The sequence below is a fragment of the Arachis hypogaea genome, chromosome 16 (genome assembly GCF_003086295.3).
Source record: "Arachis hypogaea cultivar Tifrunner chromosome 16, arahy.Tifrunner.gnm2.J5K5, whole genome shotgun sequence".
NCBI classification, from domain to species: Eukaryota; Viridiplantae; Streptophyta; class Magnoliopsida; order Fabales; family Fabaceae; genus Arachis; species Arachis hypogaea.
Genome location: NC_092051.1, coordinates 131,237,143 through 131,254,355, shown reverse-complemented (window position 1 = coordinate 131,254,355; position 17,213 = coordinate 131,237,143). Strand labels below are relative to the sequence as shown.

The 17,213-nt window shown below is 35.6% G+C and overlaps 1 protein-coding gene across 2 annotated transcripts; it reads right to left on the bottom strand.

Annotated features, from left to right (window-relative positions):
* Positions 1-6,398: 6,398 nt before the first annotated feature.
* Positions 6,399-10,760, bottom strand: LOC112755036 (uncharacterized). 2 transcript variants are annotated; one of them, XM_025802916.3, is made up of 12 exons: positions 10,653-10,760; positions 9,944-10,195; positions 9,597-9,671; positions 9,455-9,513; positions 9,221-9,356; positions 9,015-9,111; positions 8,693-8,759; positions 8,279-8,377; positions 8,114-8,203; positions 7,357-7,511; positions 7,176-7,277; positions 6,399-6,747 (listed from the first exon to the last, which is right to left on the bottom strand). In XM_025802916.3, the coding sequence occupies exons 2-12, from the start codon at positions 10,131-10,133 to the stop codon at positions 6,570-6,572; spliced, it is 1,248 nt and encodes a 415-aa protein (XP_025658701.1). In that variant the 5' UTR covers positions 10,134-10,195; positions 10,653-10,760; the 3' UTR covers positions 6,399-6,569. The 2 variants fall into 2 exon arrangements, with proteins under 2 accessions (XP_025658701.1, XP_025658700.1); XM_025802915.3 differs by lacking the exon at positions 10,653-10,760 and having other exon boundaries at positions 9,944-10,276.
* Between the last annotated feature and the right edge of the window lie 6,453 nt (positions 10,761-17,213).

The following is a 17,213-nucleotide window of genomic DNA, read 5'->3' as shown; positions in this document are numbered from 1 at the left end:
ATGCATTTTCACATAAAAATAATTATAAAATTTTCATGATATTATTAACGAACCGAAACCCCAACCGGAGGGACTAGAAGGGGGAGCCCGGCGCCAGAGAACCTTGCTTTGGTGTGGGGCACCTGATTGACGCCAAAATCCCGAAGCCTAATTCCCATTTTCCATGGAATAAGTAGGATTCAGGTGATAACGGGGATAACCATTGCTGTGGGCGAGGCTTCCGAACCTTAACCTATGGCCACGATGCCGTACTTCCAATGGAGAAAGATTGAGTTGGAGGAATCTATAGGAGGCCCGCGCTTTTCAATCTAAGTCTTTTGTCTCTCTCTCTTTGAGACTAGGAATAATAAAGAGATTCGGATACTGGCTCGGCAACCCTTGGTAGGTCTAGAGTCCTACCAGACGAACCCCCCTGGCGCCGGGCTCCCCCTTCTAGTCCCTCCGGTTGGGGCCAAGGCCGAGAAGATTAGATAGTCAGTTCCTGGATCAAGTAGAAATGACTTAGTTACATAAGGAATATGGCGACGACAACAGCATGTCGTAGAAGGAGATAACAGGCGGTTTTCAGATACCGCTATACAATTACAACCCGTCTTTGCTCATCTATTGTGCTATTCTATTGGTATTCTCTATCCCATGGCATTCTCGGAAAATACAACATTTTTGTTACTTGACCAACCATCAGATGAGACAAAGTCTGAAAGGTCACTGTGCACCTGTTTAGGATAGTTACCCAGAACGTATTGAAGCTTACCTTATTAGAGAAGAAGAGCCTATGACTCCAGGTTGCTGAGTGGGTTCGCCTGTGATCTCGATAGACCAACTTGATGAACTTAGTAGATCTTTTTAGGAGGCTCCAATGACCATAGATAGGACCTATCCAATTTTTACAATGGATACGACCGAAAACGATATATGAGTTAATATATGCTCTAAAGTTGACTTTTTCTCGGAAGGAGGGAAATGACATAAGAGGGGATTCACAACTTATAGAACTAGATTAGATGGAGCTTTCTCTGGTCTCAGTTTAGCCGATCATTCCGCTGGCATCTTGCATTCATGCCTCGGATCACCATATATATATAAGTTACATATTGCGTACAATATCATAATGGAAACAACGCATATATATTTTGATTCGGTAATTAAAATTAATAAAATTAAATATTTTCAATAATTAAATTATGAATGATTTTGATACTACTTATTAGAATAAATAATTTTATAATTTAGATCATTTATATTATATCACCAAAAATACATATCATAATACGAAAGTGTATCTGTATTCATAAAAATGATTGAAGAGTTGTCTCAATCTTTCTCAATCAACACTTTTTATATTTCTGATAGAGCTGAATTGCAACTCTTCTGATGAAAAAAGAGCTACAGAATCAATCGATTTTGCTATGTTGGAAACTGAAACACTGAAGTCACTATTTATATTTAAACGTGTCACCCATTAAATCTTAAAGTCCAAATAAAAATAGTATCTCTGGTTTTATTCTCATTTAATTCCAAATCAAAAATAAAATGTGTCACCCATTGAATCTTAAAGTCCAAATAAAAATAGTATCTCTGGTTTTATTCTCATTTAATTCCAAATCAAAAATAATTATGACGTATTCAATTCAACATTTATGACAATAAATAAGATTACCATTATATAGATCATTTAATATAAAATAGCACTATTTCATAATTGATATATATGTATTATCCACAGACAAATTACAAAATTGATAATTTCTGAATATATTACTCTCCAAGTCTCCATTATCAAATTGCTAGTCTAATTATACTCTCCAATCTCCATTTTCACAAAGATGTTTCCTTGTCAACCACTGCCGGCCGCAATCTACCAAAATTAAAATTATAAAAAGACCAAAAAAAGAGTTGAACATAAAAATTTGTATTTCAAACATTCAAAACTAACAAACTAATATTTACATTTAAAAAATAGAATAAAAATAAGAGTTAAATCTCAAAGTGGTCCCTAAACTTGCAATCGAGTCTCACGGTCGTCCCTAAACTTGCAATGACTTCAATATTATCCCTGAATTTAACAAAAATGACTCATGGTCGTCCCTAAAATATTTTTCGGGGAATATTCTTTAACGACGTGATGACGTGTATTGAGAGACACCATGGTGGATAGGTGACGTGACTGTTATCGTTAGTTGACTCAATTTAGTCCCTGAAGTAGTTTATAACCCTAGTCCCCAATTTGAGTTCCATCTGTGTCTACCATTAGAAGTCACCCGTTGTCTTCTTCTCTGCTCTCTTTTTTCTTCTTCTCCGCCACATCTCCTTCTTCTTCTTTCACTATTAGAAGACACTATTTTGTCATCTTCTATCTCCTTCATCCTCCTTTTCTCACCTTTCTTCTATCGCTCTCTCTATAAGTGCTGTAAACCCTAAATCCTTTTCTTCTTTTCCCATTTTCTAATTCCCCAAAATTTCGCAGTTTTATTCATGTATCTCCCAAGCTCCCTAATTCACTTGGAACCCTACCATTGTTTTTGACCCTGCGGTGCTTCTTGATCAATTGGATCGTTCTGAGGAAGCTAAAGCTCTAGTCTTTGAGGCCACTTCCAAGCTTGAATCTCAAAACAAAGAGCTTGCTCTTTTCTACTGTAAATTGCTTGAGTCACACTCCAAGCGAGGCTCACCGAAAGGTTTTGATGTTGCTTATTGTTACATGAACCAACTTTTTCGTAGTTCTTCCTCTGTTTACATAAAACGTAGGGCGTTTGAGTATATGGTTAGTGGTTTGTGTGCAATGGATAGGCCTCGTGAAGCCGATGATTTTGTTGAGGATTTGAGAGGCAATGATGGAGCGATTGACCCTTCAGCTTTTGAGTTGAAGTCCATTATGTATGGTTTTGGGAGGCTGGGGTGGTTCCATGATTTGCAGAGAGTTGTGGATCAAATGAAGTGAGGTGGCTTTGAGATTGATACTGTTTGCGCTAATATGGTTCTTTCAACTTTTGGCACTCAAGGTGAGCACATGGAAATGGTTTTCTGTCTTAAGAAGATAAGAAGCTCAGACATCTCATTCAACTCCTCAATCGACAATGGCAACTCATTCAGGAGGTAATCGACAGTGAAAATGGTTTCCGGACTTAAGGAGTTATTGGATTCTTGTGTGAGAGGTAATGGTGTAAGACTTATCGGAGGCTAAATTGAATTTGCATGGATGTCATTTGGGTTCTTCCTATTTGATTATGCTGTTTTGGTTGAAGGAGATGTGGCGGAGAAGAAGAAGAAGGAGAGCATAGAAGAAGAAAGAGAGTGACTTCTAATTGTGGACACAGATGGAACTCAAATTGGGGACTAAGGTTATAAACCACTTCAGGGACTGAATTGAGTCAAATAACAATAACAGTCACATTACCTATCCACCGTGGCGTCTCTCAGTACACGTCATCACGCCATTAAGGAATATTTCCCGGAAAATACTTTAGGGATGTGAATCACCTTTGTTAAATTCAGGGACAATATTAAAGCCATTGTATGTTTAGAGACGACCGTAAGACTCGATTGCAAGTTCAGGATCACTTTGAGATTTAACTCTAAAAATAAAGAGAAAATGACATATCTATGATAATAAATAAATGGTCTATTCAAATTTTATTTAGAAGATCATATAGGCTTTTTGGATGTTTTAAAGAGGAGAATGTAATCGTCTAAAATTTTTTTTCTTTCAACATCCAAAATTATATATTCAAATTTATCAAAATACACACAAATAATAATAATAATAATAATAATAATAATAATAATAATAATAAAAGAGAAGGTATATGCTAATACATTTTAGGAAAAAAACAAAGAGTATAATATTTTTTGAACTCTAAAGTATAAATCTTATCTTGAATCCTGAATTTTAAAACCTAAAATTTTGAATCTTAAATTTTAAATTCTAAATTTTAAATTCTAAATCTAAGCCATTGATATAAAATATAATAAATAAAAAATAATATTTATTTAATTAATAAAAGGTAGAAGGCTAGTAAAAAATGTTTAAAAATGAACCAAAAGAGAAGAAACTTCATGCAAATGTAACAACAATATCTAAAAAAAAATACCAAACAGGTCTCAGATTTTATTATCAAACAACAAAATCAAGAGGCTTTAACCAAAACCTTAATTTATTTTACTTAACAAATAAAACACAATAATAACAATATCTTAAGCATATTAATTTGTCTTCGACATAACATAAGCATTCAAAAAAAAAAAAAATACAATATGATAACATTGAATTTGGGGCACCTAAGCAACAAAGGCAGACATGGGCGAAGACAAGTGACGGTAGCGACAACAATAAAAAGGAGAGGGAGCTGCCAATGTTGTAAATAGGGTGGAAAGGAGCAACGACATAGCGAACAAGTAGAAGGTGGTGGAGGGTATCGCAAACCAACCAAATATGCCGATGATGGAGGGGGACGACTGTCTTGCAAACAAAGATGGAGTGGACAACAGCTCTGCAAAACATGGAGGATCAAACTCCTTTAAGTAAAAAAAAAAAATAGAGAAAAACTCTGCGTACAAGCAATTAGGGCTTGTAAGAAGTCACCAAAAAAAAATTAGGGCTTGTAAGTATTACAAGTCAATTAAACTCTAATCCCCAAAATTCGCTGTAAGTGCTACATTCTTTACACGCGCTACATCCCTTCTTCTTCTCCTTCTTTTTCGATCGTTCTTTTCTCCCCCTTTCTCACTGGTTTGTTCTTCGTCGTTGACGTTAGTTCCTCCACATACTGTTACGGCACGTTTTCATTGCACCTTCTTCTTCTTCTTGCTGCACATTCTTCTTCCTCTTCTTCTTCTTCTTCTTTTCTTCTTCTTCTTCTTCATTGCACTTTCTTCTTCTTCTTCTGCACGTTCTTCTTCTTTCTTTTTTCTTCTTCTTGCTGCACCTTCTTCTTCTTTTTCTTCTTCTTTTTTCGTTATTATTGATTTCTATTGTTTTTTGACATCAAGCTCTGAAATCGTTTTTGAAGAAGAAGAAGTAGCAGAAGATGAGGAGGAGAAAGAGAAAGAGTTCTGAATTATGCATGATTTTGGGTGTATTTCTTAAATCCTTTGGGTGTATTTTCTGTAATCTTTTGGGTGTATTTCTATAATCGTTTGGGTGAATTCCTGTAACCGTTTGGGTGTATTTCTGTAATCTCTTGGGTGTATTTTATGTAATCGTTTGGGTGTATTTCTGTAATCTCTTGGGTGTATTTTATGTAATCGTTTGGGTGTATTTCTGTAATACTTGCTATTTTTTCTGAAATGAAAAATACACCCATAGATATCAGTAAGATACACCCATAGATATGAATCAGATACACCCATAGATATCAGTCAGATATCACTCAAATATACCCAAATGATTACAGAAATACACCCAAAGGATTACAGAAAATACACTCAAACGGTTACAAGAATTCACCCAAACGATTATAGGAATACACCCAAAGGATTTAAGAAAATTCAGAACTCTTTCTCTTTCTCCTCCTCATCTTCTGCTGCTTCTTCTTCTTCAAAAACGATTTTACCATGAAAAATCGAAAAAAAAAAGAGAAAACAGAGAGAAAAGACGTAAATGAAGAAGAAGAAGAAGAGGAAAACGAGGAAGAAGAACGTGCAGAAACGAAAGAAAAGGAGAAGAAGAGTAAGAGGAAGAAGAACGTGCAGCAAGAAGAAGAAGAAAAATTTCAGAAACCATGAAAATCGAAAAAAAAAAAAACGAAGAGGAAGAGGAAGAGGAAGAGGAAGAGGAAGAAGACGAAGACGAAGAAGAAGAGAAGAAGAAGAAGAAGAAGACGAAGAGGAACCGTTTGAGTGGGGCGCGTGTAGTTACGCTCCATTCAAAATGAGTTAATGCGCGTGTTAATGAAGTTTGGGCTGATAACTTGTAAAACTTGTACGGCCTTTTTACTTGTATGTGTAGCAGGCCCAATGCGAAAAGCAACAGGCCCATAATCAAGCATTTTCTCATCCAATCCCATTTTGGAGCATTATACCTTTGGACATTTCATAATCTAATTTTTTAACCCATTATTTACCTATATGTCTTGTTTTCTTTATTAATAAATTACAGTGATAGCGTGCCTTCTATAAATACAAAAGTAAATCGCATCATTAAAAATTGTTTTATGTATTTTTAAAAAATGGTTAAATGGTACTTGTAGTACGAAATTGAACAAAAAATAAAATAAAATAAAACGATTCTACCCAATGCAATTTAAGCATGTATTTTAAAAAGCAATGGAGTTTAAATCGCATTAGGGGTTTGGGTTCAACAAAAACGGGAGACATAGTGTGCCAGTATGATTTAAAAGCAAATAAACAAAACCAATTTGATGATGTAATAAGATTAACAAAACCTATTTTTGATGCAATTTATTAGGGAGATATTTAAATGGTAAGATATATAAATAAGAGAAATATCCTTTTGATATGTCTTACTATTGTAGGATTTAGGAGCCATAATGTGAATAATGGCCCTGATTTTTGCATAGTAATTAAAATGTTAGCACGTATATATGAATTTAAGCAGGTCCTATATGAAATCAATGAGTTGATGAATTCTCTTTCTCATCGTCACTATCTCTAAGGTGCTCTTTCAATGGCTGTCCTAGAGTTCCCCAGTTTGTATTGTCCCATGATGGATCAATTTCTGGGAGTTCATAGTCATCTGGACGCAATGACAATTGGAACTCAGGTAACTCTGGCAATGCTTGAACACCCCTGCAACATCATTAATTACCAAAATGCCATTATTGGATGACTCTCATGCAGATGTTCTCATGCAAAATTGATAGTTATGAATTATTAGATAATAACTTAATCAAACATGTTAAATTATTAAATAGTTTTTAATTATCTACTTTATTCATACACGAGGTCAACTCATTTTTCTTTTATAATTAGATATGGTGCAAGCCTATACCAACTCTATATGTCTAATGTCTATTGTCTGTAATTCTTAGATAAATAAAGAAGTAAATAAAGTTTTTCTTTAAGACAGCAAAAAATTTGTATGATTTTATATTGTCTTTATTCTATTACCAAATAGGTTTGTATGGCAATGCTCTTGTATTTCTAAACTAAAATAGTTATAGAAAAGAGACACAAATGATGTAGTTGTAGGTATGGAAACAAAAGAATATCCTTACTTCTGTTGGTCCAAAAGGAAGGCATACATTTGGGATTTCCTTGATGCAACATCAGGAATTTTCTGATGTAAATGCTTCATAACACCCCAGAGTGGAGGAGCCCTTCAAATAAATGAATAAATAAACATATGATAATTAAAGTGTGTGAATGCAAGGAGAAAATCAAAGATAAAAAAGCAACCTTGTGACTGGAGCTGCAAGACAAAAGGTTAGGCAAGCCTTCTTGCTTTCCGCCAGAAGTTGTTGTGCCGCAAGAAAACAAGAAACGGCGCTGAGGTTGTTGCTGGCTTCGTTACCCTTGTCAAGGATCAGACCATGGTAGTAATATGCTGCGGCCTGATAACATTTCTAAAATTGGTTAGGATAGTTACTACAAACCTTGGATTAAGATTACATTTTTCTTTTCCGACCCTCAAATCAAGCTTATCTTTTAATTCTGTTGGTGCTTAATGCTAAAGAAAAGTTCAGTTTTCAGTATTTCCTGTAGTTGCAATGTTATCTAATCTTTCATATTAAAAAAATAATTTGTTCTTTGTTGTTTAAGAGTTAACCTTGGTTATTAAAAGAAGTGTGATACTTTAAAGCTGTGGTACAGAATTTATTTGGTGTATTATTTACAGTGTGAACACACCACCTTAATATATAGTTGCAAAAAGTCTTTTATTGAAAATATGATGTTTGACTGAGAAATATGACAAGGGACAAAAATTTGGCTTGAAGTAAATTCAAGTCAAGAACATGATGCATGATACAATATATTCAAGATCACATGCGGCACCGAAAAAAAAGTTCAATCTAGGCATGTGATATTTTGTCTAGGAGGATTGAAGACAGAAGCTCATGTTGTTTCTGTTATGATCTTTCTAGAATGAGAAAGATGTCCTCAAGGTACCTTAAAATACTATGGGAAAGGACAGATTAACAGTAACATTACTAACCTTGGATTCAAGGAATTTCCATTTAATGAACTTGAGATGCTTCTTTCCATGGCCTTGGTTGAGTTCACATCCTGTCAAGCAATGATAAGCCTGCTCAACAATGTAAACTTTGTTGATAAGTTTCTGCCAAATAATCTCTTAAACAAGTTTAAGACGCAAATATACCTGACTAAAGTAGAGCAATTGTTCACATGCCAACCTCCTCTTCACAGACAAAGTTGCCTTCTGAGATTCCACCGCAAGACCAAGCTGAATTTCAGTTCCCTGAAATTCACGGCCAAGTTTTGTTTTTGAACAAAAGAGCTCAACACAATAAGTGGAACAAGAACAACAACAAGTAAACAGAAAAATAAAAAAAGAACAAAAAAAATATAAAAGAAATAATCATAAAGAAGTTCATCAACTATTTTTTGTGCTCCTCCTTTCTATAATGTATTCCTGATTTTGTACTCCTAATTTTGTACTTATGAAAACATCTCCAACCACTCTAAACTTACTAAAATTCTGTCAATCCGACTGCAAGATCGACCGCTAAACTATGTAAATCAATTGTGAGGAACATTTTCGACAACAAATTACCTGGCCTAATGCTTGAATAGCTATAGCCTCCAATACACCATCCTTCAAGTCCTGGGGCAAAACTTTCCTGTATTTTGTTTCAAGTCAATTTCTGAAGTGTCTTCATCAATACTGGTCTACAACTGGTTCAGTAACCCCATTTTCGACACACGAAATACTATCTTTTCAAAATGGTCCCTCAAAAATTGATAATTATCCTGTTATATCCGAAAGGTTGATCCTGTTTGACAAATTCATAGGATAATTCTCAATATTTGAGGGATTAGTTTGTCTTTGAACCAATCTTTCTCAAAAATGATGGTTTACTAGTATGTTGACATACTTGATTTCGGCGGGTATCCAAGTAAGAATATTCCGGACGCAGAACTCGAGGTATCCGGATGCCTTGAGTAACAAGTCAACTGCTTCTCTCTTGCTATCTAAGATCACAAAAGTGAAAGTTTCACTAATTGAACTCATTACTCGATTATGATTCGATTTTGATCTTGTATGTATGCTAGAAGCTTAATTAATATGTTGACACAGAACCTGAACATACAACCCTGAATCCAGAGCCTGAATTGTCTTTCGGAATCATCAGCGAATCGGCTTCGGATAGCGTCAGCATAGCCAAAAGATGAACAGCAGATAGAATCTCAAACCAGACATTTGCTATACTGCTATCCTGCAAAATTCGACACTACCATGTTCAAGAAAGCAAGGGTGGAAAAAAAAATTAAATATTAATAATCATTTAGAATGAGGTAGATGATGTGTTCATACTTGTCGAAAATCTTCAAGATTTTTCCACTTGAATTCAATTAGTCCCTCAAGGCCATGCTCTATAACACAAGAAAGTTAACAACACTTTAGAGATAGTGAGAAGAACATGGAAGGAAACATTGTAAATGTTAATTTGTGAAACCTTTCTTGGTAAGACCAATCAGAAGAGATAAGTATTCATTCAAAGCTCTCTTCAATTCAGCAACGGCTGTTCCACCTGCATCAATTCATACCCAACCTTCAATCTGGAATAAGTTTTACATTACCATTCATTCCTAAAGAAATTTGTACATGTTAATGGTTGAAAGAGGTAGAGTCATTATGGAACATAAAAATATTTTGTGAATTACATACCCTCTTAGATTTGTTCTTTAATTCCTCTAAGGAAAATGTCTCCGGGTACATTAATAAAAAAAGAAAAAATGCTATGCACAAAAAATTAGCCACCAAATCATGACAACAACGGTGACATAAAAAATTTATACGCACCAGTATCTTCAGCAACCAATGCTATCTGATTTCTCAGCGAGGACAATTTATGAGCAAGATCCTTAGGGACTACTCCTTTGAGTTCCCTTTGAAGATCACATTGAACTGGAATTCTTGTTGATGGAGCCAAGATCACAACTTCAGGGAACCTTGATTTCTTCTTTCTATACACTGAGTAAGTGCACCCCATTGTTATTATTATTATTACTATTATTATTCTTCACTCCTCCTTTCTTCAAGCACAACAACATCCTAACATAAATGAATCACACACAAACCTTATTAAGTCCATCATGCCAAAAATCTTGGCATTAATTATGATATAGCATTGAATGAAACGGATGGGAGTTAAAAACTTAAACTAAGCTTAGTTGGCACTTGGCACATTTTTTTTAACAGCAGAGAAGTGCTGGATTTCTGATGCAAGATGGATGAAGAATCAATATGAGTAGCATCATCTAGCCACATCTATCAAATTAACATATACTTTTTATATATTAAAAAAAAATAAAAAATAAAAAAAAAAACAGTTGCACCAATGCACATATACATGTGTAGGACAGAAAGGACAGTTAAAACAGGTAGATTTAGATGTGTCTGAAATCATGCATACAGTTACAGATCATAGTTACTAAAGAAAAATACAATCATTAATAATATTATAGATTGAATATTATGAAATTATGAACGAGTATATATATATATATACCATATAGTATATAGTATATGAGATGATGATGATGATTGATGAGAGACAAAGTTTGGAAGAAGTGAGTGGATGCAGAGAGGGAAGGTTCTTGAACACGCACAACATTATGGTAATAATAATATTATGACTTAGGAGTATAGAATCTGAGTGAATCGAAAAAAAGCTCAGGAACCGAGACAAGTCTCACATGGCCATAGCGTAGAAATCTCTGCTTCGATGAAAGAATCACGTTCAAGTCTTTAATTTTTTATTTTTATTTTTATTTTTAATTTTTTCTTTTTCAGTAAACGTTATGAGACTATGACTAGTAGCAGTAGTTGTAGTGGGACTTGTGACTTGTACTATTTAAATTACTATTGTACACCAATTATACGTTAATTTAAACAACCCAAATTGGCCATTTTAAATAAATGCTTCATCATATATATATATATATATATATATATATGTATTTCATAAAAAATGTCATATAGATCTATTTTTAGTTCATATATGTTATTTTTAACACACACACATATATATATATAATGAAGTCTACATCTATTAATTTGCGTGGATTAATCAAAATAATAATCATGTGTTAATTAACTACTTATTTTGGGTAAGAATATTGAAGACTTATGAGCTTGTTTAGAAATTATTTAACATGAAAAAAAAATTTTATTTTTTTTAAAAAAAATTATTTTTATTTGAAATTTAATTTCATGATTTAAAATGACTATAATATATTAATAAAATAGAATTTAAATTTTAAGAGTGTGAGAGTGGATTTGAAAATTAAACTTCTTTTGATCTGATTTACAAATGAAAGAAAAATGAGAATTAAAATTCTCAAAAGAATTTAAATAATTCATTTTTAGTTGTTTTAAAATAAAAAAAAGAATTCAACACCTGAATAAATTCTAATTTTTAACCTTCCAAACAAATTATTACAAGGTTTAATATATATATATATATATATAGATATATATACTGAGTCAAATTAATTAAGTTCTAAATTTCTAATAATAGAGCTCTATATGTTGGGATCTTAAAGAGATATTTAAAAGTCGCATACTTATTCGAGTAAAATTAAAGTTAGAATGTTATTAAAAGAATATGAACAATTATGCTAAAACATTAATATTTTCGTTTTTGAGAAAGTATGGATAAGTGAATTTTAGTTTGTCAACTTTAGTGTTTAGGTTTATAATTTAAATTTAGGATTAAAAATTTATAAAGATAAAACACGTTCATAAACTAAATTTATTGTAATATTACGTGAAAGTCTCAACAAAAAAGATTACGTGCAAGTCCTTTTGCTTATTTATATGTAAATTGATATATTCGATTTAGGGATTTTGAATATAATTCGAATCAACTTGATTCAATTTAGTAATTTCAAGAAAAAATCGAGTAGATAACTTCGATTTAGTAAGTTTTATACGTTGGGTTGAGAAGTACATAGTAAATTAAATCTATGGGTTTCGAATTGTGTTTATACTAAATTGAAATAAGTGGTTTTGATTTACCATCCCTACTAAATTAAATTCATTAGCTTCGATTTATAGCCATTGAAGATCATTGGTACATCGATATCAATAGAGTCAATTTACTTGTATGAGGTCTATATATAGAGTTCGAATTGAACTGGTTCGAATTACTAATCACTCTCACCCAACCCTACCACAATCAAACCTGAACGAAAATTTTGGCAATATACTCAACAAACTTCAAATCTGAACACATAGAGGACGATCCAAACCGTATCTATCGGTTAGATGGAGTCGCGCATATTGTTAGTGCCTTCCATGAATAGGTTAGTGAATGAAAATTTTTTTTCAATATAATTTAGTCATGCTAGTAATGTTAACATGCTTCCTCTAGTAGTTGTTTATAGACCTTAGTTAGAAATTAGGAAATTAATTTTTTCAATATAAACGGTGGTTAGAAGTAGTGATTTATTAGCAAAAATTTGAAATGGTACCTAAAAATATTAGTTAGAGTAGTGATTGTAGGTTCTGTTAAATTTTTTAAGTTATTAGTTTTATATTTAGCGAAAAGTAGTTTAGGCCTCTCTTCCTTTGCGAACAAATAGCTCGGCCAATCTCCCATAAGTGGACTTCACCAACGAACACACTGAAAGGTACCTTACACCCTTTAGTATCGAGTTTATACACTCCGAGATATTTGTAGTCATATGCCCGAATCTCCAACCTTCGTCCCGATGCTGAGTCTACTGTGTATAGTCAATCCAATTAGCCCAGTCACACATTTCAGCATCTTTGGATCGGAAGATGTCGAACCAGTAGTGAAACTCGACCTCAGTCTCACTGAAAACCTTCATGCATCTTTGTCGTTGAAACTTAGGGCAAAATTCGCAGCCACGTAACGGATACAAAATGTCCGGTATGCATTAGGCAGAAGCCAACCACCATCAGGAGCCTCCAATGCAGCCTTTATCCCATTGTGCCTATTCAATATGACTAGAATACTCGGTTGAAGCATTACATGCTGCCAAATGTGAGATAGAAAGAATGATCATGATTCTGCATTCTCACCCTCCACAAGTGCGAATGCAACAGGAATGATATTGGAGTTGCCGTCCTGAGCAATCGTGATGAGCAGTGTTCCCCCGTATTTACCGTACAAATGAGTCTTGTCGACACTAACCAATGGCTTGCAATGACGGAAGGCCTCGATACACGGTGGGAATGTCCAAAAAAGCCGATGGAAATAAGCTGATGTCTCATCCACTTGCCCACCGACTCGCATAGGACTCGTCCTTAACAATGCGACACTACCTGGCATCATGATCTGCACACCCAGTACCTATTACGGCAAATCATTATATGTCTTTTTCTAATCTTCGTAAATTTGTGCCACGACCTTCTACTTAGCCAACCAAACTCTCCTGTAAGTCGGCCTAAAATTGAAATATGCCTCTGTTGCATTCTGTAGTACCTTGATCGAGACGGCATCATCAGCTCTAATCATAGGCAGTATGAAGGCCGATATCACATGATAATCAAGCATCCTGTGGTCACTAGATATCGATATAGCCAAACAAGTATGAGGTCTATTGTACCGTTTTATCTCCCAAATACTTCTGTGCTGGCAGAGACTGATCTGAATCATCCAATGTGCACCCTTTGCCGGATTCCTTACACTTCCCATAGTACTTGCGATGATCGGATTCCAACACTTTTTACTCAACCCACGGCGGATGCTATAAGTCTTCACGCTTAACAGGACCTCTTTTTTATCCTGAAATTGCTGACTAACCTAGAACTCATCTAGAGCTCCTGTATTTTGTGTATCGCTAGCCCCAAAACCAACAGGTACTCCCGGATCCCATTGCTGTACCATGGCATCCAAGTCCAAAGTTGAAAAGTGTGAGGGTACTGTTGAATTCCTGAACTAGATGCTCCACTACCCACAACTGGAGTAGTCCTTGCTATGTCATCATCACTATCATTAGCAATCGTGGAGGGCTCCACATCATTATCATCATCATGCAGTACATCCTCAACATCATTCGGTACTTCACCCTCTCCGGAAACCGAGACCATAACAGAGTACCGGCCATCGCAATTGCAAGCTCACCCAAGGGTCGAGTATCACCTATTTCTCCATCACGACTGCGGTTTAGATCATCTGCAAAGGACGGAGATGCAACTAAAACTGCCTCATTTGCAATCACCGGCACATATGACAAGGCACCAAGAGGCACTGAACTAGAGCAGGTTGGCATTGCTGAGGATTAAGGATTTTGGTTCGAACCTCCTGAACTACAAACCATATCTACAAGCTTGGCGATAGCTCAAGGGTCCTCACCTCGGGAAACTGACGACGACAATGGAATAGAACTTGCAAATCTTCGTCACTGCCTATGACAAATGAATCGTACTTCACATCATCGCACAACACAAAAATTGGGATTCTGTAGAATAACTTCTCCACACGCCATGTAGCCCCATTTTTTGGAGTATAGTATTCGGAAACTTGGTGAAACTCGTCAAAGGTTTGGGAAAAATACTCAATGGATCCTTATTAGTAAATTTAATTTTCGATCGCATTTTTTTCTTAATCGACCTTCTATAGTGCACCATAACTAAAAATCTCTCATCACCAGCCATTGTGAGTCCCACTATAATGAGAAATTCACGTTCAACTCGTATTTTTATAAGTTAGGAATATACTAAATTAAATTAATTTCTTTCGATTTATACATGTAGGACATTTCATAGTAAATCGAACCTATTGGACTCGATTTACCACTAGTCACTATTGAGTATAAATTGACTTTATTTCATTTGATTTACTTAGGGTAACTAAATCAAAATTATTTAATTCGATTTAGTAGTGCTCAATGTAATTCAAAGCATCTTGATTCGATTTAGTTCAAGTTAGCCTAATTTGAATTCAATGAATTCGATTTACATGTAAATCCGGTGCATCAACTAATTTGAATCAAATACATTCGATTTAATACTATCAAGTCAAATTCAAATTTATTTACATAAAAACATGCATGGAAACATTTACGTAACGTTTTTGAATTTGGGGGATTCATGTAAAATTTACAGAGTAAATCCCCAAAGTGGTCCTCCGGATTGGGCCCATGCACCAATGTTGTCCCTCAATTTCCAAATGCTCTAAATGCACCCTCCAATTTGAGCTCCTTGCGAAATCCTGGTCCTTCCACCCAATTTCGGCATGACTCAGCAGCCGGAGCGCTGAGCTGGCGATTCCACCTCCACGTAGGTCACCTTAAACGGCTAGCTGATGTGGAATATGATCCAAAAATCCCCAAATTAGTCCCTGGTACCAATTATAAACCCTAACGTAGTTCTTCCTTCTTCCTCTATGAATTAGTTCGTCATCCAGCTTAAGGTCTTCGGCTTCTACCCTCTGCTTGGTCTGACTGTTGTTCGATTTCATCCTATTATTCTTCTTCTTCCTCCTCTCCCACTATGAGTGACAGTCACGCTTCTAGAAGGTTGAATTGCTTATCTGCGACCAGAAACTGGAAAAGGAACAATGTGCGTAGCCGGCATTCAGCAGTTCCAGAGTGGTGCGGTTGTGGGTGCAGGCCTGTCCTTCGGTGGTCAGGGACGAAGACTCATCTTAATAAGCCGTTCTTCGGGTGTCCGAATTATAATGTGAGTGCATTTACTGGCTGAAATTTCAAGTGTTGGTTATTTGAGGTAGTTGTTTGATAAGGTTGATGCATATCTGCAGACTAGTGAAAAGAATTGGTGTGGGTTATTTGTCTAGGCAGACTCTGTACATGATGAGGTGCCGGTGAAGTCTGATGAAGAAGATGAGCATGGTGGGATGAAGATGAACATTGCATGGAAGGTGGATAAACTGGAAGCAGATGTGAAAAATGTAAAAGTGATGGTCCAAGTGCTTGGTTTAGGGGTATTCGTGTTATTTGTGTTTGTGTTGATGTTACTGTTGAAGGTTTGATTAGGCTCAGAACTGAAGCACAGAACCATGATGTTAGTTTATTCCATTTTATAAACAATGTAATTGGTATTAGATTGATTTTGATATATTGAATGTGTTGGTTGGTGGAATGTTTCTATTTGGTTTTGTTTTTGTAAACGGAATTGAACACCCAATTATGTTAGATAAGCAACAATAGCGAAAGCTAACATAAGGCATAATTCATAACTGAATGACAATAACACTAGTTCATATAAAAGTCTGCAATAATGCAGTGATCACAAGAACAAGCAAAAAAATACTGAGCATTGTTTCAGCTATATTCCAGCAACTTAGTTAGTATTTAAAAGTTGCAGAGGTGTCTATGAATCACCATGACCAGACAAAAAAGACAAAGATAATTGTTTCACAAAACACGTAAACTTTCGCAATTTCAACCTAAAGCTATGGACATAATCACTTCTTTCTTGGCGGTTTGAACCCTGCGGTGGGCACAAACTTGAGGAAGTTGGCCAACCGTGCTGCAGTTGCATCACTAGCTCCCTCCATTGGATTTAATGATGTAGAGCCAATCGGAGTAGGTGACCTTCTTCTAAGTGGCAGTTTTCCAAGTTTTGTAGGTGTCTTCCTTTTGTGTTGATGCTCCTGCAATGCAGACAGTAATAAGGCCTAGAAAATAAGATGAATGCTAAATAATAAAAACACATTACATGAAGCATTATTGTACACAATACCTTTTGGGAGTCTTCTGCTTCAGAGTATGAGGGCTGAGACAGATCAATCTCAGCCTGCTGGATATCCACTTCCACAAGAGTGGCAGGATCAAGGGCAGATGCAGTAGCAGTAGCAGTAGCAGACGCTGTTGCATTTCTCTCTGGGCGACGCCGACTCCATGTCTCCTTTCTTCAACTCAGACTTGATGGCGGCACAGCAGCGGTTTAGCCGCGACGATTCAGCTAAACGCGCAGCTTCTTCAACGACAACGAGGTTGGCTTCAACAGCGACGATGGAACGGTGACGAGGACGGAGCTTCCTCTCGGTCACTGCTCGCGTCTCCCTCTGGTCCGTGTACTCGACGGCAACGCGCAGTGATGGCTCACGACGGCGGCAGTCTCCTCCTCCCCCGAC

Coding starts and splice junctions, on each gene's coding strand:
- LOC112755036 (XM_025802916.3), bottom strand. CDS start 10,133: ATGGGGTGCACTTACTCAGTGTATAGAAAGAAGAAATCAAGGTTCCCT. Junction 9,672..9,943: donor ATTGGTTGCTGAAGATACTG/GTGCGTATAAAT, acceptor GAATTGATGCAG/GTGGAACAGCCGTTGCTGAA. Junction 9,514..9,596: donor GATTGGTCTTACCAAGAAAG/GTTTCACAAATT, acceptor CTTGTGTTATAG/AGCATGGCCTTGAGGGACTA.